General features: G+C 39.0%; 1 protein-coding gene across 1 annotated transcript in view; it reads right to left on the bottom strand.

Annotated features, from left to right (window-relative positions):
* The window catches only part of LOC149180338 (uncharacterized), a 262,468-nt gene extending 248,927 nt beyond the window's left edge, over positions 1–13,541 (bottom strand). Inside the window, exons 1-2 of the mRNA XM_089413854.1 lie at positions 13,507–13,541; positions 12,596–13,259 (exon numbers count right to left, since the gene is read on the bottom strand). Of these exons, the coding sequence (XP_089269980.1) occupies positions 12,596–13,259; positions 13,507–13,541 (699 nt within the window). The remainder of the gene's footprint in view (positions 1–12,595; positions 13,260–13,506) is intronic.
* Between the last annotated feature and the right edge of the window lie 13,037 nt (positions 13,542–26,578).

The raw sequence follows: 26,578 nt of genomic DNA on the forward strand, positions 1-26,578 counted from the left end.
TGATGCAGATATCGATACGATTTGATGTTGACAAGGTCTAATCCTGCATTGACTTCTATTGTATGCTTGATTTCCCTGTTAAGCGGCATTTTCATGGGTAGGTCTTGGAATACTTTTTCGTGAATTAGCTTTTGTACTTCTGATGACTTTTCGTTGATCACTTTTGTAGATAACATTTCTAATTGGTGACATTGTACTACATAGGTTGGTGCTCCTTTTCGAATCATTTTCATCATTTGGGATGACGACACAATTTGATTTTCTAGTGCTTGGAATCTGTATAACTTGTACCTCTTCCCTTCCCATTTAAAGCTTATAAACTGCTTTTGATGGTTGGCAGAGTAAGTGCCTAGAGTTTGTAGCCATTGGATACCTAAGACCACATCTACTCCTCCTAATGGTATAGTGTAGAACGGAGATTCTAAATTAAAGTCTTGAATCTGCAATTTGACCTTATGGCATTTCCCTACCTTTTCAATATTCTTACCGTCGACTACCATCACCTTCATGTTGGGCATGGGAAATGTGAAAATGTTGAGTCTCTTTGCCATGGTTGAGTCTAAAAAATTGTGGGTGCTACTGGTGTCGATGAGAACCATTACGTTGTTCTTCTTGATATGTCCTTTTAATTTTAAAGTCTAGGGTTGTGATATAATTGTCATAGCCGATAATGACACTTGCGGAATGCTTCCGTCAATTCTAGAGAGAATTCTAGGGCATCTTCTATTCCTTCTATGTCTAATTCATCATTGTTTGAATCATTAGTTGCTTCACAGTTATATAGGTTCTTTGTCTCTTTTCCTTTAGCACACCTATGTTTAGGGTCCCACTTTTCGCCACAGCATTTGCACTTGCCTTCTTTCATCCTTTGCATTTCCACGTTAGATTTTTCGCCTTCACGAAGATGTGGTGAAACATATCTTGCATTATCTGTATTCACAGACTAGGGAATTCTTCGTCTCGAATATACTTTTTTCGTTTTTGACCAAATATCTTTTCAAATTTCTTTTCAGCATCTTTTACTTTTTGTCTTGTTACTTCTATCGACGTAATGTCATGAAGCTCAAGTTCTACATGTAGATTAGTTTTAAATTCGGAGATGTATGATTGGATTAGACAAGATTCTGATAACCCAGGTACTCGTGTTGCTAAGGTCTCCCATTCTCGAGTGTATTCATCCACATCTCCTTTTTGTCGCAATATGATGAGTGTTGAAAAGAACTCTTCTTCCTTGACACCTTGGAATCTTTTAAAGAACGCATCCTTAAATTTTCTCCAACTAATAGTGAGTGTCATCTTCTTCCACCACATATACCAATTATATGCTTCGCCTTCCATTTTCATGAAAGTGTGCCTAATCTTTTCGTCATCATTGTCAATATCATAAATCTCAAAATATTCTTCTGTTTTATTCAGCCACGCAACGTTGCATTTTTCATTACCGTCGAACTTGGGTAGCTCGATTTTTGCTCTTAGTTGATATGTCGCTAACTGTGGAGTGAAAAGAGGGTATTGATTGGTGAATGAATTCCATAGCTGCTTAATTTGAAAATTCGCGTTACTATTTTCTTGATGATGTGTGGACAATTTTTTTGGAGACTCAAATTTTTGATGAGAATCTGTTGAATTTGTTGAATTTGATGAATTGTGTTGTTGATTACCTCCATCATCCTAGAATAGTTGTTCGGGTTTAATCTTCATCCTGTCGCAAATAACAATCAACATTGTCATTGTCTGATTATGATTCATTTTGGATTCAATATGGTTCTGCCTGAACTGTTGTTCTATCCGATTTGTCGTATCCTGAAGCTTCTTGATGTCGTTGGAATGTTTGGTAACCTTACTCTCAAAATCGACTAATTTTTGGTTAGAAACATCGAAATGGCTCGTAATCCTATTCTCAAGATCAATCAATTTTTCGCTGAAATCGGTCATTGTCATCGACGACATTGAACGGGTTTGTGGGGGTGTATATTTGCCCGCCAGTGTTAACTTTCTTCCTTAATTTGAACTATTTTTTTATTAATAATAATAATTTATTTCTTTTTAAATAATTAAATTAAATTAATTAATTTAATTATATAACATATAGTTTTTTTAAATAAATAATTATTTAATTATTTAATTTTTATATTATAAATATTATAAGCTATTAACCAACCACCCAAATGGCTTACCCGACCACTGAAGACCCTTGGTTGATTGGTCACGTCCGTTGATCGTGGCAGACGTCAACGGCTCTTGTGGCTACAACAACCAAAATACACTGACGCGGGGGACTGGTGACACAGGACGGGACGCCGGAACAGGGATCGACGCAAGATGTGGACACTGGAAAAGGGGTCGATGCAGGATGTGGACACTAGAACAGGGAAAAGAGACGGAGGTGCCGGTGAATGATTGAGGCAGTCGGACGTTGGTTTGGCGTTTACTAGCAGGGTTGTCAGGAAAAATGGCAACGGGGACTACAGAGGGAAAAATGGCAACGGGGACTACAGAGGGAAAAATGGCAGTGGGGAGGGAAGACGGAAGGCGGTGGAGGACCAAGTGGAACGGGACGCGAAGTATGGCACAGAAACAGCAGAGTAATGGATCGAAGGCGACAGCTCCCGGTGGTTCGACCTATGCGCAGTAGAGCAACGGAGGATTGCCCGCTCTGATACCAAATGGCACAATTAAACTCATCTATTTAGCAAATTCATATTTTATTATTATTAAACAAATAGAAGATGATTACAATTTGTGGAAGGCCCCTGGCTTTATACTGCCTTAGGTGCCTCTTGGTGAATGATAACTACTAATTAACTAATTTTTATATAACAGGGAGAGAGAAATCAGGAAAGGAAGATCAAAGGCATGGAGTCAAGGGGAGCAATATTCGCAAGAGGAGTATGTGTCTTGCCATCAATGACAAAGGGGGAGATTATTGAATGGTGTTGTCATTGATGCCAATGTCGGTGTTTGAATGCTCTTAATATAAGTCGTAAATTGCGTCAGTTGGAATCTCCAATGAACAAGAAGTCCCATAATATAGCTAGCCCCTACAATGTACCCCACACTTGTTGAAGATTTAAAGGATGAGCATCAATGAATTTTCTCTTGTGACCATCTTCATTTGATTCTCCTCCTCGTGCTGATTCCAACGATATATGGCATGTCTCATGATTCATCTCAATTGGGGAGATATGCTCAATCAAAGATTGAAGCCCCCTTATTATGATCAAAGTCCCCAAAATGAGATGATGTGGCAACTCATCGATGGCTAGAAAATTGCTCAAATCATGAGGCCAAGGAGAAATTTTATAAAAGGATAAAATTAAATATTTTGTGGTCAAATTATTATCAAAATTGATTTGGTCCTATTGTTTGTGAGGTTCAAAATTCAGTTTCAAATGGCTCCCTCGAAAAGTGTAAGTTGGCCCACATGATTATCGGGTTTTACGCTCCAAAAATTTAAAATTTGAATTTCGGCCAACCCCTCCTAGAAGCCTCTGAAGTCATTATAAAAAGGAAGCCCCCTCTCTCCTTAAGGACATGCATTTAAACGAAAATCTTGTGTGAGAATTTCTGAAGGAAAAAAAATGTGGCCTTTGGAGTAGTCGTGCCAAGTCTGAAGAAAGGTCAATCTATAGGTAAAGTACTTATCTTTTGTCTGTTGGGTCTTCGCTGTAGCTTTGAGGAATTTCTGAGGTTATTCAACTGTTTAAGAGAGATCTGGGCTTGTCTTCTGAGGAAGCTCATTGATGTTTTGAGGCATGTTTATCACTGTTTTCGGCCCTCTGTGATAGGGCAAATCCCAACCATGTTGTGGCAGACTGTTTGTGCAATCATGTGAATTTGTTGAAGCAAGCTGTTCAGCCTCCTTCCTGACATATTCTGAGGCATTGTTCAAGGGTTTAAGGAGAATTTTGTGCACAGGTGAAGCAAGAATTCGGCCCTTTTTCTCTGTCTGATTTTCGAACTACAATGAGGCAATGTTATTCATCCTAGAGAAGGAGACTGAGGTCTAAATTCGCTGAGAGAATTTGCAGGCTGTTGGAAGGTTGTTGGCTCAGTAAACCTATGCAAAAATTCAAGCCCTAATGTGAGCAGTACAAGCATACTTATTGTGACTATTTGAGGCATCTAACAGAGTTTCTGGCAAATCACAATTGTTTAAGGTTCACACCTATGGCATACGCTCTTTTTGTTGCTTGGCACCTAAGATAGGTTCTACTTGAATTTACTGACCAGATCTGAAGTGTTGTAATGGTTTTCGGTAGCTATATCTAGCGTTGTTACAAGCAAATATTGTGCATTATTAAAGGTACATTCAGACCTCTCTGTTGACAAGTGATCCGTGGTATGGTTAGGGTGTAATTCTGGTTTGGCACTGTAATCTCTGACTCACCTTGAAAGCTCTTCAAAAGATATATTGCAGACTAAAGCAGGGATATTAAACTAACAAGCCCTAATCCAAGCTACCTCAAGGATTCTTAGTGATCAAGGTCATTGTGTTATCTGGCGACAATTGTTGTTGATCAATTTCAGACCAGTGTTGCGAACATCTTGATAACATCCCGATTTTATCTTGAAATCACGATTTTTTGGCCTAGCGGATGTTTGCCGATTTTCAAAGATATTTTTATGATATAATTTTGCCAATGTTTGCTGATTTTTACCGATATTTTCCCGATTTTTACGATTTTTTGGTTTTCCAGACCCTTGCCGATTTTATCCCGATGCCGATGTTTGCAACATTGTTTCAGACCACTTTGTGAAGAGGCCTCATCTACAGCAATCAAGAATAGGAGCAGAAGCATCAGGTCAGTTTTGTAGTGAAGGAAGACATCTTCAGGCATCTTCAGGTACAGCAATAACTTTCTCTGCTTCAGCACACCTAAGGTATAACACAGACACAAACCTGAGGTATGATGGTTCAGATGCGTTTATACCAAGACCTATCTTTTAGTTTGGGACATCATCTGAAGTCTATACATCAGCTGAGGATCATTTGAGAAATCCTGTCTCTCTGATATAACTAAATGAACATCATATGTTGTTGGACTAGTCTGAGAAAATGTACTACTAGTGTTTCATCTCATCTTAGCAGAAAGGAAAATGGTTGATAGTACGCTTGGTTTGGTCACAGTGCAAAGTTTTAGGCAGAGTATGTATGTTGCAGATCTGACAGTGAGGATATGATGAGCTAGGATTTTCATATAGAATAATGGCATTCGTTGGTCTGAGATAATTGGGTTGAATGTTCTGATGAGCAGGTTGTTGAGCTTGATGCTATTTATGATTTTGGCTTCATAATTGGATATCATTTCTATTGATGCAGAATTCTTGAGCAGAAGTTGTCTTGAAGTTCGTTAATTGAACACAGGGGGATCCAGTCTAAAAATTGTGAAACATGGTCCGCTTTCTAAATAGGGTGGCAAGGTGGTGCTAGGGCAGGTTGGAGTCTATGTAGGGTATTGGAGCATGCTATCAGTTAGAGTTGATAAAGCCAAGGTGTTGAAGCATCCTTTCAGTTGGAGTTGGTAAACTAGGGCGTTAAAGTGTCCTTCCAGTTGGAGTTGGTAAATCAGGGAGTCGAAGGTTCCCTCCGGTTTGAGCCTATAAACGAAGCGGTTGGAGACTACTTCAGATGATGATGAGAATCTTAGAAGTTAGAGCTTTCTATTGATGTAAGTTTTGAAAACCTATAGTAAGAAGCATTTGGTGGTTTTTCTTTCGGAAGGGTTTCCACCTATAAATCTTGTGTCTATTGTCTTAGATGTTGTGCATTGTTGGATAGTCTTGTTATTTTTTCTTGTGATGTGATGCTAATTTATGTTTTAATTTAAAGCTAATGATAATTTATGCTCTAAAGATTAAAAATTTATTAATTGAAAAGAAATATTGATTCACCCCCCTCCCAATAATTCCAACAGTCTACTCCCTCCTTCTGGGAGAATCCTCCATGAACCTCACTTTGTGCTTCTTGATTTTTCCATCTAGTGCATGTTTTATCTTGAAGATCCATAGAGAAATGACCAATGACTTCCCTTCAAGCCTCGATCCTATCTCACACACATCATTCCTCATGATGAAATTATACTCTTTCACCATGGCATCCCTCCAAACATCTTCATCTGCTACCTCCTCAAAGGTAGAAGGCTCAAACTCACTAGTGTTACTCATCAAGGCCAAAAAACTGGAAAATTAGGCTCATGGTCTACTCTCTCTAAAGGTGCTGCTAGGAGCCACCACATAATCCTCAACATCTCTCAATGTCTTCTCAGCCCATCTCGGCCTCCTCCTCAAGGATACTTGGAAGCGGGAGAAAAAGCAATAAGTGGGAGTGGGGAGTGACAATTTCAAAAGCCTCCAGGTCGAGAGCGACTTTGGGAGCAAGTTTTATATAATATATCTTTTGATGCATATATGTCAACAAAAGCATGTAGAATGATGAATTAGTTATAAAAAGCATAAAAACATGGATTGAACCATATAATATCAAACACAAAATATTCAAATTTTAAAGAAAAACATATATATTCATGTGCATCCATATGAATCCAAACCATTTATACACAGATAAGCAAAAGTTCTCATTTATATAGCATGTAAAGGTTCACATAGCTAAAATAGCATTGAGTACAATCCATCTCTGAACTGAAAATACATCAACAAACAAGCTCTAAATGGCCTCTAGCATCCAAAATAATCACGCTACAAGAAATACCTACATATCATCAAAATTATTGCATATCTTGGGCTATTTGTCATTAATATCACCCTCTAAGTATAACATAAGATAGAAAAATGTAGCATGTCAAGTCAAGATTTTGTTTTAGTGATGGGTACATTTTTAGTTGGGTCATGATGGAGGAGTTCGACAACCAATATCACTAACCTCAAGGTACATAGAGGGCTTGGTGCTCTTGATTATATATGAGTTCCATACCCTTGTACATGACAAAATCCAATAGAAACATTGCAATCCTCCCAATCTTGAAATCCTGAAAAACTGATAAGTTTGCTGGATTTTGACTGAGATCTAAAATTCTACTTTCTCCATATGAAATCCAATGAGATCAAAACCACTCTCAAACATCCCAAGTCATTTCATGGTAATGTTAAAATTTAAGTAAAATGATTAAAATGAAAGTTAAAGGAGAATGTCACTTTTACTTCAAAAATTTAACATTACCATGAATTGCATATCAATACTAGGGCCATAAGCTTGAATATTAGGTTGCCCCACTCAAAAATTCTTGTTTCTTTGAAAAAAATTGTGTTTGGAACGTCATTGCGAAAAAAGAAAAAATAAATAAAATAAAAATAAATATTATTGCAAAGAAAAGCTAGGGAACAAAAAAAAAAATTTGCAGGAGCACACCTAAAAAAAATCGCTCCCAAACTCTAGTGATTCGGGAGCGTGCTCCCGGGGTCACTCCCTGAGCACTTTCATCTAGAGCAAGCTTTAGGAGCGGGAGCAGGGGAGAGGGGGTGAGGTGGATGCTCCCCCGCAACACTACTCCTCTTGACAAAGCTCGAAGGAGCATCTCGCTCATCCTCCTAATCTAAAGGTTGTGCCCATCTTGTTGGTGTTACTGGTCCCTGCTCAACCTTCGAAGCCTCTCGCTCTTGATCCACTGCCACTATTGTATATGTCCCATGTGAACTCTTAAAGGTCCTACCCTCCTCAAATCTAGCATCCCTCCTGACCACTATCTTCCTCTATACTAGAAAGTAGACCCTTTAGGCCTTTGAAGTCTCATTGTATCCAACAAAAATGCCCCTCTGAGGAGGGCTCTAGTTTAGTCCTCTTCTCTAGAAGAATGTGGACATACACTGGACTACTAAAGATGTGGAGATGACTCACCTTTGGTTTCACTCCAATAAAAATCTCCTCAAGAGTCATGTCCTCCACTACACTGTGAGGGCTCCTGCTCTGCAAATCCTAATCATAGATCGTGGCCTTGGATGCTCTAACTATATTCTTATTCTTCCTCTTTGCCACTCCATTCTGCTGCAATTTGTAGGGCACTATCAATTCCTTCTTGATTCTTGCTTCCCTGCAGAAATCCTTAAACTCATCGCAAATATACTCGCCACAAGAGATTTAAACTCTTGGAACTGATCGAAGACCTCATCCTTCTTGGCCTTCAGGTAGTTAATCTTTGTCTTCTTGGAATAGTCATCTATGGGTCATAGAATAACTACAACTTGAGACAGACTCCACTGACATAAGACGACAGATGTCAAAATGCACCAAATCCAACACACTCTTGGAGACATGGTCTTACTGCTAGGAAATGTTGCCTTAGCCTGCTTGCCAAGCATGTGAAATTTCCTTAATTGTAGCAACTGGAATTTAATCTTCTATCTACAAGAGATCATTTGTCTTCATAAATTAATTATGCAAATAACGATTAAATCACTACTGCAATTTCCACAAATAATTAAAGGCCCTGAGAAATAATGCACACAAATAAAATAGATGACACCAATATTTTTGGGCAAATGTCTCTAGAAAAACCCCTGAGGAAAACCCAATTCAACAAATTAGGATTTTATTATTATTCTTCAGCAAAAAATGAGAAGTACAATTTGCTTGCCTCACTAGTAAAGCTCTGCCAAATATTTTCTCCACTGGTAAAATCGATCTGGAAACACAAATTTCCCTTCTACAAAACCACACGGCCTCTTGCCTGCAACTCGCACTTCCTGGCTCCAATTTCCACTGGCAAATCTAGAAATGCATATAGCCCTCTCTGGAACTCGCACTGCCTCCCAAAATTAGTTTTGGTAATGATCTCTGCCTTTAGCAACTCGGCGAAGCAACTCACACCTCCTGTCATACTTGTCTCCGACAATTGGAAATCGAACTGTTACCTAGCTATGTGCACTGGCTAATACAGCCTCACTGCAAAATAATTCGGCCTTCGTTCCTCTCTCTGAAAACTGGATATCACTAAGAAAAATTGCTCCAAAAATATTCTACATTGTAACCCCTTCGTTGATGTCTCCCTCACTCAAATTGTTCCCTTGCTAATAACTGCAACCGGGTAATTCGAACTCCTTGATGTGTCTCCAACTCACCCATCAATTTGCTCTTATAATCTCTTGTTGACGAATCAATAGCCATGATCTAATCATAATCGATGGCTAAGATCATCTTGACTCCATCAAGTGACGCTTCTGGAAGTCTCTGGAACAAAATCAAGTTACCTCAATCAATTTGATTTAATTAACTAGTTTTCCTAAGTTAGACTTAAGAAAATATTTAATAATTGGCTAATTAATCTAATTAAGGCATTTTCCTTGGAAACTTTTTCGAAGTCTTGCAGATAATTATCCTCGTGTTCTTTAGCCTCATAAACACCATAGAGACTAGAACACATGTTTGCTGCTACCAAAAACTAACAAAACACACATCCCTTACACACGCCATCATGCTCTATTCAAATCTCACTTTGGCTATCACTGGTATGTACTAGAGCTTTCACTTGTTATCCTCTCAACAAATACAAGTTACTCTCTCTGCTACCTATAACTCGCCTCACGCTAGGATCAGCCCCATTTGGCCTAACAACTACCTCACCTCTCATGAAACTGACATTAGGTCGTCTATCCCTCATGGTTGAAACTGAGAGTAAAATCTTCTCCAACCCAAGTACATATTACCTCGTTCACCTCTATAATACTCACTATGTCTAGCTAGAACTATATGTTGCCAATGCCCTCTCCTACATACCTAGTGTTGTCACCAAGCTCCACACGTAGATTTCTACGCTTCTATCCCATATTGGTGAAAATATCACGAGATCTCGTCATGTGACAAGCTGCTCTATTGTCCACAAACCACAACCCTCTTATAATGGTGACAAAAAAGACAGGATACTAGAGCAAATTCCTTCTCGAATTTCTCAGTCAACTCATCCATATATGTGCAGATGCAATTGTTGTTGTTGTCCCCTTGCTTTTCTTCTTGTTTGGAAATTATCTAGCATAATGACCAAACTTGTGACATGAAAAGCAATTGACTTTGCTAATATCATTATTTCCTTGTGAAGATGCTCCTCCACTCTACTTTTGCTTGGCTTTAGCCTTGCCCAAGAAGAGCAAGGTTCTCCTCATCTCCACCTTTGGTTGTCCACTAGTTATGGATTCCTCCCAAATCTCCTTTTGGGTGAAATCGTCCCACAATCTGGCCCAATCAAGAAGCTTATCTCTGGCTAGGATACCTATCACAAATGTAGCCCATTGCTTGGTACACCCTTTCAGTGCTACTTTGACAAGATCCATCTCATCCACCTCTTCCCCAACAGTTGAAAGTTCATCACGAACCTGTTGAATCCTTGTGAAGTATGAGGCCATAGTCTCAGATCTATTCATCTTGATGCTATTCAACTTCTCCCTTAGCACCATCTTTCTATTCTGGTTGTCACTCTGGTACAACTTTGTCAAGGTTGTCCACATTTGATAGGCTGAATCTTTCTTCGTTATGTGAGGGATTATGTGATCCTTCACACCATCCAAAATGATGTCCCTAGCTCATATCTTTTATCTTAGCTTGGTTAGCATCTTGAGGGAATTCAAATATCTTGGCTTACAAACCATTCGCCATTAAAACAAGGGTGATTCGCTCCTTCCATGGACTAAAGTTTACAACCCCCTCCAACTTGTCTTCATACCTCAAACTTGATGATGCTATATTACAAGATCGACTTTAGCCACAAAGCCCTCGCTGCAAAATAAAAAATTTGATGTCGTAAAATAATTTGTTGTCATAAAACCTTTGTGATATATGATCTCCCCCATAGAGTTTTTATTGCTCTGATACCATGTTAAGTTCTTTTATACCAAATCTAATTTACTTTACCTCGACAATTTATTAAAAACCCAAGAAATATTTATCTTAAATATTTCTGAAATTCCTGATAAAATAAACACACTGGTATGTTAACTCATAATATAAAATGCGGTGGAAATAAAATGGAGAAACTAAACACACTACAACAGCAAATTTGTACCCAACACAATATTCCTTCATATTAAATTTCTCAAGATAATCCCGACCCAGACCCACAAAGAATACATAGAAATATACAACAGATGGGAACCTGGAAACTTGACCCCACTGGGAAAATCAGTCTCAAGGAAATCAGCCTCTAGAAATTGACCCTCTTGAAGAAACTCAACCTTGGAAAATTAGACCTATCTTCACCAGCAAATCAGCACCATTTCTACTCACCTCGTATGGCCCCTGCGCACTTGAGAAAATCGACCTCTCTAGATATTTCGACCTACTCCATAATTTGGCCCTCTTGTTCAGCAATTCAGCCTCCCTCTTTCATAAACATGGCCTCCCTGAATTTCGAAATTCCTTACTGCACTTCTCCTCACTTCTCTTCAATTTAATCAAGCCTCTCGCTCTAGAGAAAATCAGCTCCTCCACAACTGTGTCTTCACCTCTCCCTTAGGCTTGTTTTCTAATTTCATTAAGCCAAAATCCCTAACCATAATCCTCTAAATGATCAATGACTAGAATTAAATCCTAAGCCTCACTTGAGATCAACGGTTGAGATTATATTCAAGTCACTTAAATAACTTTATTATTTATCCTTAGAACTTTGGCCTAAGAGTCCACAATAATTAATTAGACTAATTATTGTACTTTTCCTAAGTTAACCTTGGAAAGAAATCATAAAATCACTTACTCCACCAAGCAAGCACCTAAAGAGGCAATCAAATATTTTCTACATGCTAAGACACTAAGCCAATGTACAAGACCTTCCAAGGCCACAAAATCAACAACGTATGCTAAAGGAATAAGAGTAGAAAGTGTCCTGACCCTAGGCCTACTCCACCCTCTATGTATCCCAGGGCCCAAAGTGAGAGGAAATCTCCATGGATTTTATCGAAAGATTCCATGTCAGACGGGAAGGACAATATATTTGCTGTAGTCGGCAAGTTAACAAAATATGCACATTTTATGGGTGTGAAGGAAGCAGACACAAACAAAAAAGGTTGCTAATGTTTTTTGTAAAATTGCTTCTAAGTTTACTAAGAGACAATAGCATGCTATGACAAGAAAGATACCGTAACTCAGTTGATTCAGCTTTCATTAAAATGCAGCCTATTCAAGCATGTTATTCATTCAAGGACAATCTTCTCAGAATGTACCATTCAGATCCGTATATCTGAGGTATAAATTAAGATTAGAAACCAATTTGCTTCAGTCAACTTGCTGTGATAAGTCAAGAAGTATCTCATAGTAGGAATGTTTAGGTCATTTCACAAAGAAAAACATGAAAAGATATTTTAAAGCAAATCTGTATTAAATAAGACAAACCAATATTCCAGAAACACCCATATCTCATGAACATGCAGAAACAAGAAAATACAGAGGACAGGCACAGCAGATTCAACTAATTAAAACTTGGATTTGAAATGGGAAAATCAAAGTGATCAAATTCAGAATAAAAGCAGAAATTATTCCCCTCATACACCCACATCAAGGTCATTTCAAAATTCATAAGAAGCAAAAATGTAGAAATTTACCGAAGCAACAAAATAGAAATTTATACAAACCACAAAGAGCAGAAGATAGACTTACAATTTGAGAAGGAAGTAGCTTGTTGCCAGAACTATTTACATCTCTTGAATCACCACCTTTCCAAACTTTCTCTGGTATTCCCAATTTGTTAGAAGCTATCATTTCACCTGAATCCTTAATATACTTTCGTGTCTGAGAGTCTGCTGAAAGAGGAATGATTTTTTCTGACCAACTCAAGCCCCTGTTATTCATAGGGTCAACCATCATTGCTCCCTTGACAAAACTATCCTTCGATCCAAGAAGCAAGTTGCTCTTCAATTTTCCTCCATCCTTTATGTCTGCAGGAGTTTTGGACATTTCCTTCTGGGAAGCCTTCACAGAAAGAGATGCCTCTTCTTTGTTGATATTTTCTTTGCATCTGTCAGTTTTAATTGGACCAGATCCAAAGGGAGAGGCTTGATTCTTCATTACTTTCACTTCTTGAGTTTCATTGGTTTTATTGAGTAGATTCTCACTACCTACAGAGGATGACCTAACCTGGCCAGAATTTGCCACATTTAAACCCACTAAAGGTGCACTTCTTGCTGCTGCTTTCATTCGAACACTACCAACGTTTAGCAGCTTCTTTGGGATTTCCTCAACACTTCTGTCGCTGGATATCTTCTTGACATCCTTCCTTTTCCTTTTCTTGGGGCCATGCACAGGTGACAAAGCAGGTTCACTCCTAAAGGAACAAATCTATGTAATTAAAAACTATTTCCACAAAAATTATGACTTTATCTTCCCCTTCAATTTACCTCATACAAATATAAGAAAATTATACAAAAAATCATAACCTACTGCTAATTGCAAAATTAAATTTCTAACTTTGGAGAAAACCATACAAACGCAAGAAATTGCAAATAGCAAATAATAACGTCATGGCAGATAATAAAGTCTTTTGAAATAAGAAACATTATAGCCATCAATACCTGGCCAGGTTCTTCGTAGTTATGCAAATAGCCATATTCACTGTAAGTCATTGTAAACCAAGAAAAATAACTGTTTTCAATTGAGAATAGCCCTGGCAAATATTTCAGTTCTCAAAGTAGAGATTCAAATGAAAGTAGTCACCCATACTTCAGTAAATGATGACTACAAAAATGTTTATTGAATTTTAGCAGCATCTTATCCAAACAAATTCTGAAATCGTGAGCCATTGGATTGCCCATTTCCAACATTTATGACAAGTGATGATTACTCATGTTGCTTGCCAAATTTAGCAGCAGTTTATCCTGACAAGTTGTTAAATCATTAGCCATTGGATTAATAAATTTCACAATTTCTTTCACCAATACCACATTATTTAGAGTGCCAGTGGATGCCTTTAAAAAATGGCGCAGAGAGAGTTTCCCTCTTGTTACACAGATTCTTCCCAATGCCTTCTAAATTGGAGAGAACACATCCATTCCCCGAGATTGGAAATTCTAAAATAACCTTACTACATTTTTATGAACTCTACAAAAGCATCATTTCCTCTTACCCTTCTTGCAAATGGGTTCCATTTCTCCACACATCAGCAAGAAGAGCTTCTACAGTTTTACTGAGTTTTTGTCCATTTCCAGAAGTATGATTTATTGCCCTATACTGCTTTTCTGTTTATGGCCTCCATCCCAGGCTTCTGTTTCCCGACAATGCTCCATAAGCAATCCCATCTCTTCCATCAGTACAAGCTATTCAACCATATTGATCTTATGTTATAATAACTCTTTAATTTTTATTAAAACCTTTCGACTATCCATCCTAGAATTTGAGGATATTGCAGGAGTAACACTGAAGCTCATACATATATGCTACTAGGTTAGAAATAAAGTCGTAGAGAAGTCCAAGCTCCAATAATACCTGAATCTGTTTTAAAAATAGTTGGCCCCTGGCACACAACAAATATATTGAGTAATTATAGAGTTTGTTGAAACAAGGCTGATAAGTTCATGTAGAATATCCAATTCAGCCTAAATTTCAGCAGTGCAGCTACAAAATTAGAGATCATGAGTGAATTAATGGATGCGGCATATAAAACACACTGTAATGTCCCCAACAGATTAATATCCCCGAGAGACAAACTAGCCTATCAATCCCCGTAGGCTATAGTCTAGGATAAAGGGGGAAACCCCAAAATTCCCAATGTTTGTGCAACACGGGGCAAGTTTTGGGGCAGCTGGGGCAAAAAAAGCCCAAAGTTGGGCATTACCACAAATCCCTCTTAATTAATTAAGGACAAAAATCCCCTAAAGGAAATCCATAAATACAAAAAGATTAGAATCATTTGAGGCATCATTGCATTGGATTAATTTGTCTTTGTTCTTCTTTGAGCCTGAGGCTCTAAGGGTTTTAAGACCCCTTTCACTTCTTTGACTAGTTTCGGTGGAGGTGATCCCACACTACCTAGTCACCCATTTCTCTTTGTTCTAGCACAGGTTAGTCTCTCGGAGTGAAGCAAATATGTTCTAGTTCTGGCGCAGCATATTCCGCTGAAGTAATCCGATCTGGATTGTGTTGGAAACACTGAGAGGGATGAATTGGTATTTCACTTAAATTACTTAATTCTTTTAATCTCCAAAGCATTAATTAAGATTGGCATCAGATCAAAACATAAATCACCAACACCATTCAACGATGCATAATATCAAAGACAGTAAACACAAGAATTTTAAGTGGAAACCTATGTTGCAGGAAACGTGGTATAGAGGTCCGTTTCCGTACGAAAACGGGTACGAAATGCGGAAACGCGTTTGGTACAGCCGTGAAACGCGTTTCCGGCCGTACTGCCACGTTTCCCGAAACGAAAACGTGGCCAGTACGGCCGGAAATGCGTTTCAGGGCCGTACGACCCACGTTTCCTCATTAACTTGTGGTTTTTTTTTACTTTTTTTTAATTTGTTTTTTAATTTACTTTTAGGGTATGTTAGTGACTTCTTGTTGCTTCTAGATGCATGTCTAAAGTTATAAAAGTGAATTTTTTCCCTAGTGTTGATATGCAATTCATCAATAAGTTTGAGGGATATGCAATTCATGGTAATGTTAAATTCTTAAAGTAAAAGTGATATTCTCCTTTATTTTTCATTTTCATCCTTTTACTTAAATTTTTAACATTACCATGAAATGACTCGGGATGTTTGAGAGTGGTTTCGCCCTCATTGGATTTCATATGGAGAAAGTAGAATTTTAAATCTCACTCAAAATCCAGCAGACTTATTTGTTTTTCAGGATTTCAGAATTGGAGGGATTGCAATGTTTCCATTGGATTTTATCATGTACTAGGGTATGGAACTTGTATTTAATCAAGAGAACCAAGCCCTCTATGCAGGGGAAACTCCCAATAATCAAGATCATGTAGGGTACTAGGGTATGAAACGTGTATTTAATCAAGATCACTAAGGTCGTTCGACTATGTAGGAGGAGACTCCCAATACAACAATGGTCCTTCTAAAGAATGGGATGTGGATGCAGAAAATCCTGATTTGGATCTCTCTCTTGCAGCCTTATAGTCTTTATTGTACTTGCAGCCTCATATATTAATATAAATAAAGGCTGATTTTGAGATTTGGATATATAATAAAGGTTGCTTTTGGATATTCCGATATTTTTATTTTCATTACGTGATCATTCATGAGTAACTGTGATGTAAATTAAATCTTAATGTTTAAGTGTAATAAATTATAATGTATCATTTATGCTTTATGATTGCACATATATATATATATATATATATAAATATTTTCAGTATATATATATATATATATATATATATATATATATATATATATATATATTCGCGTTTCCCCATTTCCAAAATTTGGGGAGGCCGCGTTTCGTATCGCTTCCTGTTTCGGAAACTTGTACCCGTTTCCCCGTTTCGTGCAACTTAGGTGGAAACCCTTCTAGGAGAAAAACCACCGAACGCTTCTTAACATAGGTCTTAAAAATTTACATCAATAGGAAGCTCCAACCCCCTAGTTTACAAGCTCCAACTTTAAGAACACTCTAACGCCCTGATTTACCAGCTCCAACTAGAAGGGCAATCCAACACCTTGATTTACCAGCTCCAACTGGAGGGGCACTCCAACACTCTAATTTTATCAGCTCCAACTGAAAGGATGCTCCAACACCTTGCACAAGCTCTGACTTGCCCTAGCACCACCCTGCCGCCCTGAAGTGTTCCCAAGCTCCAACCTGAAGGAGACTCCAATCTCCTGCCTCGCACCACCCAACCAATCCTGCTCAGCAATTTACCACTATGAACCATGTTCCACAATTTTCACACTGGATCCACCTATGCTCAATATCAATACAAAAACAACTTGCAATACAATCTTCACTCAATCAAATCCGCCTCTACTCGAAATGTACATCACACCCTAGCTTCATAAAACTTAGTTTATCTTCTGCTCAAATTGCATCAAGCTGTCATCAAACATCTAGTCATATAACCCTGATTCAACAAGCAAGGTAGAATTGTTGCCTTCATCAGCTTCCATACAGGTCAACAATAACACTGCTCAACAATTTCTGTCAAACCCTAACTCAACAATAACTCTTCTCACAATGCAAATATGCTCAACACATCCTCTGTCCCTTTTCTTCAACAATCAATACTGTCAAACTTTATCACTATATCACACATATCATCAAGCTGCACCCTAACTGTCATACATATTCACATTAGTAGTAAGTTAGTAACAGACTCTGACTTCTCAGTATCTTGTCAATGCTCCAACCAGTACATTCAACTTGAACAGGCTTCTTAACAAGCATTCAATCATATAACACAACATTCAAGAACAATGCAGTGCAATGTTTCTATCATCATCAATTATACAACTTAGACCTTATGTTTCGATATTCTGATGATACAACACTAGTCATGCACGCCACTTCTTCTTCCAGCTTGGAAGCCAACATAGAGAAATCAAAATCTCTTTCTCTTGTGCAATCTTTTGGAAATCTGCGTGAGTCCCCTAAGGTGGATGCCTTCTGGAAGATAGTGTTTCTCAGAATATCGAGAAGAGAAGATGAACTTTCAGATCACCATGGAGAACAAGGCAAAGTGTACTCCAGTAGGGAAGGGAACCATAGTTTTCCAAACAAAATCGGGGGAGCGGTTCTGTGCCACAAATGTGCTGCATGTGCCAAGATTGGGGATGAACTTACTTTCCATGGCACAACTACAAGGCAAGGGCTATGACATCTAATTAATCAAGGAAAAGGTATACGTCAAACACCCGAGCTGGAAAAAGAAAGTGCAGATCGGGATCAAAAGTAATCGGTTGTATAGATTACAACTAGAATCACCAATGGCAGTAATAGGCAATCATGGGGACAAGGACTTGAACGAACTATGGCACAGAAGGATGGGTCACTTGCACCATGGAGCTCTGAGAATTCTTAGGAGCAGTGTAACAAGAGTTTCGGATCTGAGTACGGAACGAGATGATGTATGTAGGGGATGCACTCTAGGAAAGTATGCCAAGGTGGCATTTCCTAAGAGCAAACACCAAGAGTGTACAAGGATTGATACACTCAGATATCTGCAGACCTATGTCTGTCAAATCTCTCAGTGGTGCCGAGTATTTCCTTACCTTCATTGATGACCACTCAAGGAAAACTTGGATTTATTTTCTGAAAACCAAGGATGAGGTTTTATGTCGATTCAAGGAGTTCAAGGCTCTGGTGTAGAATCTGACTGGGAAGAAAATAAAAGTTTTGCGCTCAGATAATGGTGGAATTCACTGATTATTGCGCTAAGGAGGGCATCAAAAGAGAGTGGACAGCTCCCTACAATATGGAGCAGAATGGGGTAGCAAAAAGAAAGAACAGGACTATTGTGGAAGCAACGAAGGTCATGTTGTATGATCAAGGTATGCCAAAATTCTTGTGGGCGAAAGCATGCAACACAACTGTCTATGTTCATAAAAGGACTCCTCATCGGGCATTGGGCAAGATTACTCCAGAGAAAGTCGTCACTGTTGAGACGCTTGAAGTCGGTCATTTCAGGATATTTGGGAGTTTAGCATATTGCCGCATACCCTAAGAAAAGAGGAAGAAGCTGGATCAGACTGCGGAAAAGTGGTATCTGGTGGGATATAGCGAGAACACTAAGGCACACAGAATCTATCTTCCAGGAAGCAAGAAGGTAGTAGTACGACGAGATGTAAAGTTCATGGAGGACAGGCTTTCAGAAGATCTCGCAAAATGCCTAAGGAGTAGTCGAAAAAGGATCCGTTGGTCATGCCTATTCAACCAACAGAAGTGAAGAATTCTTCCTCAGGTCAGGGAGGTTCTTAGGATGAGAAGGAGGAGAGAATAGAAGCACCTATTGGCAGAGGAAGAACTAGCAGGGACCTTCATCAGATTCTGCGTGATGCAGAGAACTTCATTGGTGAGACAAGGAACAGTAAGAGAGAGCAAAAACAGCCAGACAGATATCAAGCGTTAGTAGCTCAGGATGGAGAGCCTGCCAACTTCAAGGAGGCAGCTCAGCATCAGGTCTGGCTAGATGCGATGGTAGAGGAGTATAACTCCATAATGGTGAACGATGTCTGGGAGGTGGTGTCAAGACCTCAAAACAGATCTGTGGTAGGTTCGAGATGGATCTACAAGATCAAATATGTTGCGGACAACAGTGTTGAGAAATATAAGGCCAGGTTTGTGGCTAAGGGGTATGCTCAAAAGAAAGGGATTGACTATGAGAAAACCTTCACCCCGGTAGCCATGTATACATCAATTAGGACCGTGATATCTCTTGCAGCCCAGATGGGATGGGAGATCCATCAGATGGATGTCAAGACAGCGTTTCTAAACGGGGTAATAGAAGAAGAATTATACATTGAACAACTAGAGGGCTTTGAAACTCATGAGAAGTCTCATGTATGCAGACTGAAGAAAGCCTCGTATGGGCTGAAGCAGGCACCGAAAGCATGGTATGGTCGAATAGATGGCTACTTGCAGAAGATGGGGTTTTTCAAGAGTGACGTGGATCCGAATCTCTACTATCTGGTTGTAGAAAACGAGTCGCGTATCTTAGTATCATATGTGGATGATCTCTTTCTGACAAGATCATTGAAACTCATTGAGGACTGCAAGAAGAATCTAGCCACAAAGTTCGATATGAAGGATCTAGGACGAATGCACTACTTCCTAGGGTTGGAAGCAGTGTTGCAGGAAACGTCCCCCCCCCCGGGGATCAAAACCCCGATCTGCGATCCATACGGATGCGTGGGGGAAGCGTCGTCCGAAACGCGTTTCAGAAAAACCAAAACGCGTTTCGAGCTGATAAACACGCTTCCTGGAAATTTCAGGAAGCGTGTGCCCGAAACGCGTTTCGGACGGCACTTCAGCTGTACAAAGCGTCAAGCTTCGGAGTACGAAGCGTATGGATCGTTGTATTATCGACCCCTTCCCAGTTGTTTAGCCGAGGTGGAACGAAGCAAACCTTTAGTGCCATTTCGAGAAGCCGTATGAATCCCGGGATTTCACCTTTTACCCGGCCTAATAAGAGGAGCTTCCTCCATGTTTTTTTTGTATGAATTTTTTAAGCGATTCCAAGATGATGATGATCGTGTTGAGATGCCACCCCCATCTGGTCCATTGGTTCCTAAGTTCCATGGCTCAACACCAACAGCAGGGGGTTCGTCTTCATCAGTTTCAGTGCCACAACTTCCACAGGCACCATCTTCTTCATTGCCACCATGTGGAGGCCCGCCACCACGTTCTCTTCATGGTGGAAGGAGGAAAGATTAGTAGATATATTCACAATTTACTACTTTTGTCATAGATTAATCATTAGACTTGTAGGCCTGTGAATTTGAAATTTTTTTGACTTGGCGGTGACCAAGTGACCTATTTTGTAAACATTATTATTTGAATTTTGGACATGACAAATGTTGACAGTTGCTCACTTGCTAGATAAATCATAATATGCTCTATGTTTTATGCTTTATAATATGCTTAAATGTTTTATGTTTTATAATATGCTTAAAAATTTGATGTATGTTTGTAATTGCTAGAATATAGATTGTTGATGCTCGAATAATTAATCATTGATGTACATACTACATACTAGTAACTACAATGGAATCATGGATGCCATATCTATCTTGATTTATGCAAAAATATGCATGTTTTCATGTCTTCTACAACTAATTTGGTATTTGGGATGTTTGTTTTGAATATAAATGCAAAATATATATATATATAGCAGACGCTTCGCTTCTTAGATTTTTAGAAAATGACGCTTCCGCGTCCCCACTTTCAAAAAACGTCCCCGTTTCATCCCCGCTTCATGCAACATTGGTTGGAAGTTTGGCAACAGAAAGAAGAAATCTTCCTTGGGCAAGGGAGGTCTGCTACAGAAATCCTGAAAAGATTTGGGATGGGAGACTATAGACCTATGGCTACGACAATGATCACCAACTGAAAGAAGAATGATGCATCAGAAGACAAGGATGTCGATCCCACCCTATACCGGCAGCTCATAGGGTCCCTGATGTATCTGGTCAATACCAGGCCAGATATTTGCTACATTGTCAACACCCTCAGTCAGTTCATGGTGGAACCAAAGAGGGCACACTGGGCAGCAGCCAAACACGTTCTCAGGTATTTACCGGGAACAGTTGATTATGGGCTCTTATACACCAAGGGGAAGAATATCAGGTTGAGTGGATTTACTGATGCAGATTGGGCAGGAAGTTCAGAGGATTGGAAAAGTGCCTCTAGATATTGTTTCAATATTGGATCAGGAATGACCTCCTAGTGCAGTAGGAAACAGAAGTCTGTGGCTCTAAGTTCATCTGAGGCAGAATATATGGCAACAAACACAGCTTCATGTGAGGCCATATGGCTTAGAAAATTGTTGGTGAACCTATTCAGAAGAAATATGATGGCGACCAGGATCATGTGTGATAATCAGAGTTGCATCAAACTCTCTGAAAATCTAGTATTTCATGATAGGTCGAAGCATATTGATATCCGGTGTCACTTTGTCAGAGACTGTGTCCAACGAGGAGCTGTACAGTTGAGCTACACTCCTACAAGAGAACAGGTGGTAGATATCCTCACCAAGGCCCTTGGAAAGTCAAAATTTGACTACTTCAGGGAAAAGATGGGGATGGTAAAGAACCCCTTTGAGAAGTAGAAATGAGTGTGTTAGCAGCACGAATGAAGAGGGATGCAAATGCAGTGTTGGGAGAAAGGACCAGCAATAGCACAGATGCAGAGGGAGTTGTCATATAGATATAGCAGTGGCAGTAGCAGTGGCAGAGCCATGGGCAGCAGTACAGGATGCAGCAATGGCAGTAGCAGTGGCAGAGCCATGGGCAGCAGTACAGGATGTAGCAGTGGCAGAGCCATGGACAGTAGTACAAGATGCCGCAGTGGCAGTAGCGGTGGCAAAGCCATGGGCAGCAGTACAGGATGCGGCAGTGGCAAAGCCATGGGCAGCAGTGCAGAGGATGTTGGGCAGGAAGGCTTAGCATCAGCACAGGAACCGATGTCGGATGATCAGGGTGATGCTTAGTGAGGAGTATTGTCAGAGCATAGTCTTCGCTAAGAGGGAGTGTTGATTTGGGGTAGCATCGAATATGCTCTAGCCACGAAACTTGGTGGAGAGGCTAAGGCACATGAGATCTTCAATACCCAGAAACGGTTTGGGCAGATTCTAAATAGTTTGGGAGATATTAAAATAATTAATATTTTTAATGTAATCCCTAAGTCTAAACTTAGGGAAAACAAAATATTAATGTGAATTAATATGAAATTGTATTAGAATGGTCCAAAAGTCATGGATCAAGCCAAATCTAATCTTAGTCGTTGATTAGGGAATTAATCTCGGTCGTTGATTTGTCAACAAGAAAAGGATAAGAGGAGGCTTGAGGGTCACTTGAAGAATACAATGAGAGAGACCAGTCAGTTTAATTTCTAGAGTGGAGTTCGCTGAGAAATTGAACCAGTGGTCAGGTGAGTAGTCAAGAGGCAGCAAGTACGTTACAGAGAAACAGGAGTTCAGTGCACAGGTAGAAAAGGCAGACGCAGGGCCAGAGGGAGCCACGCAGAGGCCGCAAAGACTACGCAGAGCCAGCAGGGCTTGCGTCATCCATGCAGAGGCTGCAGGAGTGATGCAGAAGGCCAGAGAGGCTGCGCAGAGTCTCAACAGGCTGACATAAAGGGTTTCAGGCCATGCAGAGGTCAGCAAGGCTGACGCTGGGTTTAGAAGAAGTGTTGGAGAATTTGTCTATCTGTGGGTAAGCCAAGTTGGCACCCTGTTGTACTAGAAAATTGCTTAATAATAAAATCCTCCCTTGCTGCACCAGTTTTCCCACATTGGGTTTTTCCGGGGACTTTAGTCCAAAATATCTGTGTCAATGTGTTGATTCTTGTGCATATGTTTGTTTATGTATTACGGTATCATATCTGCATCAGTATTTATTTTAATGTTTATTGAAGCTATTTCATGAATAACTTATGGTGGAATAAGTAGGAAAAGTAAATCAGTTACTGTTGTGATAGAATTTTCACACAAAAAGGGGACACCGACAAGCACCCCTTTTGAGGGGGGACACCCAAAAGCACCGCTTTCGAGTTTCAAGAAATTTTTTGTGGGGAAGTCTAATATTCAAGCCTATGGCCCTATTATTGCTATGCAATTCATGGTAATGTTAAATTCTTTAAGTGAAGGTGACATTCTCCTTTAACTTTCATTTTCATCTTTTTACTTTAATTTTTAACATTACCATGAAATAACTCGGGATGTTTTAGAATCGTTCCGACCTCATTAGATTTCATATGGAGAAAGTAGAATTTTAGATCTCACTCAAAATCTAGCAGAATTAACAGTTTTTAGGATTTTAGGATTGGGGGGATTGCAACGTTTCCAATGGATTTTGTCATGTACGACGGTATGGAACTAGTATTTACTCAAGAGCGCTAAGCCCTCTATGTACCTTGATGTTAGAGGGTATGGAACTAGTATTTACTCAAGAGCGCCAAGCCCTCTATGTACCTTGATGTTAGAAACATTGATTGTCGAACTCCTCTATCATGAACTTACTTAAAATGTACCCATCAGTCAAACAAAATCTTCACTTGACTTGCTAAGTTTTTTCTATCTTATTTTAATGCTTAGAGGGTGATATTGATGTCGAAGATCTTGATATAGGTAACGATTTTGATGATATGTAGGTATTTGTTGTAGCCTGATTTTTCTTCGATGTTAGAGGCCATCTAGAGGTCATTTGTTGATGTATTTTCGGTCTAGAGATGGATTGCACTCAATGCTATTTTGGTTATGTGCACCCTTACATGCTATATAAATGAGAACTTTTACTTATTTGTGTATATATGGTTTGGATTCATATGGATGCACATGAATATATATGTTTTTCTTCAAAATTTGAATATTGTAGGTGTTTTTGGTCAATTGGTTTTTAGGTCCGCTTTTTTTACCGGTTCGGTCCAATTCTGACTAGTTCTCGATTCAAAGGATTTTTCAGTTCGATCACTGATTCAGTTCTGATAACATTGATATCTACTATAGTTTATTTTGCTTAGCACTAATTAGATTCTAGAATGACGAACGATTAATTTAAATTTTAAATCAATTTACATTCTAGAATGATGAATGATGAATGATAAATTTACTTTTTAAGTCAATATAGATTGTAGAATGATGAGTATGGACCAATGTATTTCGTTATTGAATCTTGTGGTGTATGGATGAATGATGAGGATGTATGTACCAATATGAACAATGAATATGGATTGTGTATTTCATTATTTAATTCAATTATGTATGAATCAATATATTTATGTTTTCATTATTGAATATGAATTTGAATTTTATATATATATATATATATATACCATCATCTCCCCACCCCCCCAAATTTCCCTAAAATTTGAGGGTACTCCCACCTATTGAAGAATGTAACTAGTTTCGGTCTTCATAATTGTCACTTGACTCATGTCATGATGTAATTCTTATGTATCTATCAAAAGAAGAAAGAAAAATGATGTAAAGATTGAAAGAAAATTATTTATGTACAACATGGGTTTCATGCTCAAGTCATTTTGTGTTGAAAAATCTAGGGCAATTAGGTTTACTATGATTCTTCTTGACTTGATGACAATTTGTGGAATCTTTTCACTTTTCCTTGTTAGTTTAATCTTCTTCTTCTTATTAATGCATGTGTGTGTACTTCATCAAACTGCTACCAAAAACATAAGAACAAGAACACAAGATGTTGGCTCTCTGCTAGGGCCAAAACCTCTCTTCTCTTGAGAGAAAAACCCTTTAATAAGTTTCTCTTATTGAAGCTTATTATTGATCAATGCCCAACCCTAGACCCTTGGCAAGAACATCCTCCAAGCACAGGTCAAGTCCTTCCTTCTTTCTGCACTTTGTTCCATGGCACTTCATCTTCCTTCTTCTGGCACTTCGTTTTTCTTTCAACTGCTGGAAAGTTTTGTTATACTTGCTCTAGAAGACATGCCTTTGATGAGACCATTCCCTTAAGATCCCTTCCCTCTCTTCACCAACCAATGAGCTTGTATGTCTGTAATGGGAGGGTTGTTATAATAGCAGGGGCAACCTCCTTCTCCTCACATGTGTGACTGTAATAAGCTTTAGAACAGTGCTATTACCTTTGCTCTTCTTCCTTACTTCTTCGCTTGAGTGGGAGACCCTTTAGGCCTATGTTCTTAGCCCAAATGATGAGATATGTTGACTGTAAGTTGTTGTTGTTCTCACCACAAGAAGACCCTTCCTTTTTCGCATGTGTGATTGTGTTTTACCCTAGAAACAATCCTTAACCCTTCGGTGATGACTTCTCCTTCTTCGTTGCCCTTGGAGACTCTTCTTTTGTCCTTCAACAACCCTTTATCTAACCTTCTACCTTCGTTGATTTCAAAGAGAATGCTTGACATTATAATGGAGTGGACAACCTCTATATATAGAGGATTGTCCCTCCTTTTAGGCTGACTTGAAGGCCAACTAGGAGACTGCAGGCCGACTTGACATTTATAATTTGGATTGCTTCTTTGGAGGTGTTACATGCTTGGAGGAGACTTGACTTTGCTTGGAGGGTTATTCTTTGACTCTTATACAAACATATACATGGTGTAACACGCCTTTAAGGTCTTCATCATTTTCTTTTGACCATTTGACTCACCTATCGCACTTTAACATGTGTTAGACCTATTTCAATGAGAAAGAAACTCATTGACATATATTATAAAAATAATATTTCTTTTCTTGAATAATACAAATAGAGGATTGTCCCTCCTTTTAGGCAGACTTGAAGGCCGACTAGGAGACTGCAGGCCGACTTGACATTTATAATTTGGATTGCTTCTTTGGAGGTGTTACATGCTTGGAGGAGACTTGACTTTGCTTGGAGGGTTATTCTTCGACTCTTATACAAACATATACATGGTGTAACACGCCTTTAAGGTCTTCATCATTTTCTTTTGACCATTTGACTCACCTATAGCACTTTAACATGTGTTAGACCTATTTCAATGAAAAAGAAACTCATTGACATATATTATAAAAATAATATTTCTTATCTTGAATAAATACAAATATCAAAAGCACATTTATGAAGACCGAAACTAGTTGCATTTCCTTCAACACTCCCTCTTAACTAGGGAGGTATTCATACAACATTACAAGGTGTTTGGCTATGTTTCAATCTTGAAGAATTCACATAAGAGAACCATGACTGGCAATCCATCTATTATAGCATCATAGTAACCATCATTGTTTCCACGGCAAGGCCTTGACTGACAACTCTATCTCTCAATAGATCAGAGGACAATGTTTCCAAGATCAATGACTTATAGACACCTTAGTCATTGTCTCTCAAGGTACATACCCACCCAGATGTTCACTGAGTATGACCTTCTAGGACTATTATTATCTTGGGTTCCCAGCCCTCAAAGAATATTGGTCCTCTTGCCTACTCTTGTCTTGGATGCCCTACACATCCTCAAAGAGTATCGGATGCCAGA

Source organism: Pinus tabuliformis, chromosome 3_2, assembly GCF_031772625.1.
Source record: "Pinus tabuliformis cultivar Carrire ecotype Pingquan chromosome 3_2, CPIR1, whole genome shotgun sequence".
Taxonomy (NCBI): domain Eukaryota; kingdom Viridiplantae; phylum Streptophyta; class Pinopsida; order Pinales; family Pinaceae; genus Pinus; species Pinus tabuliformis.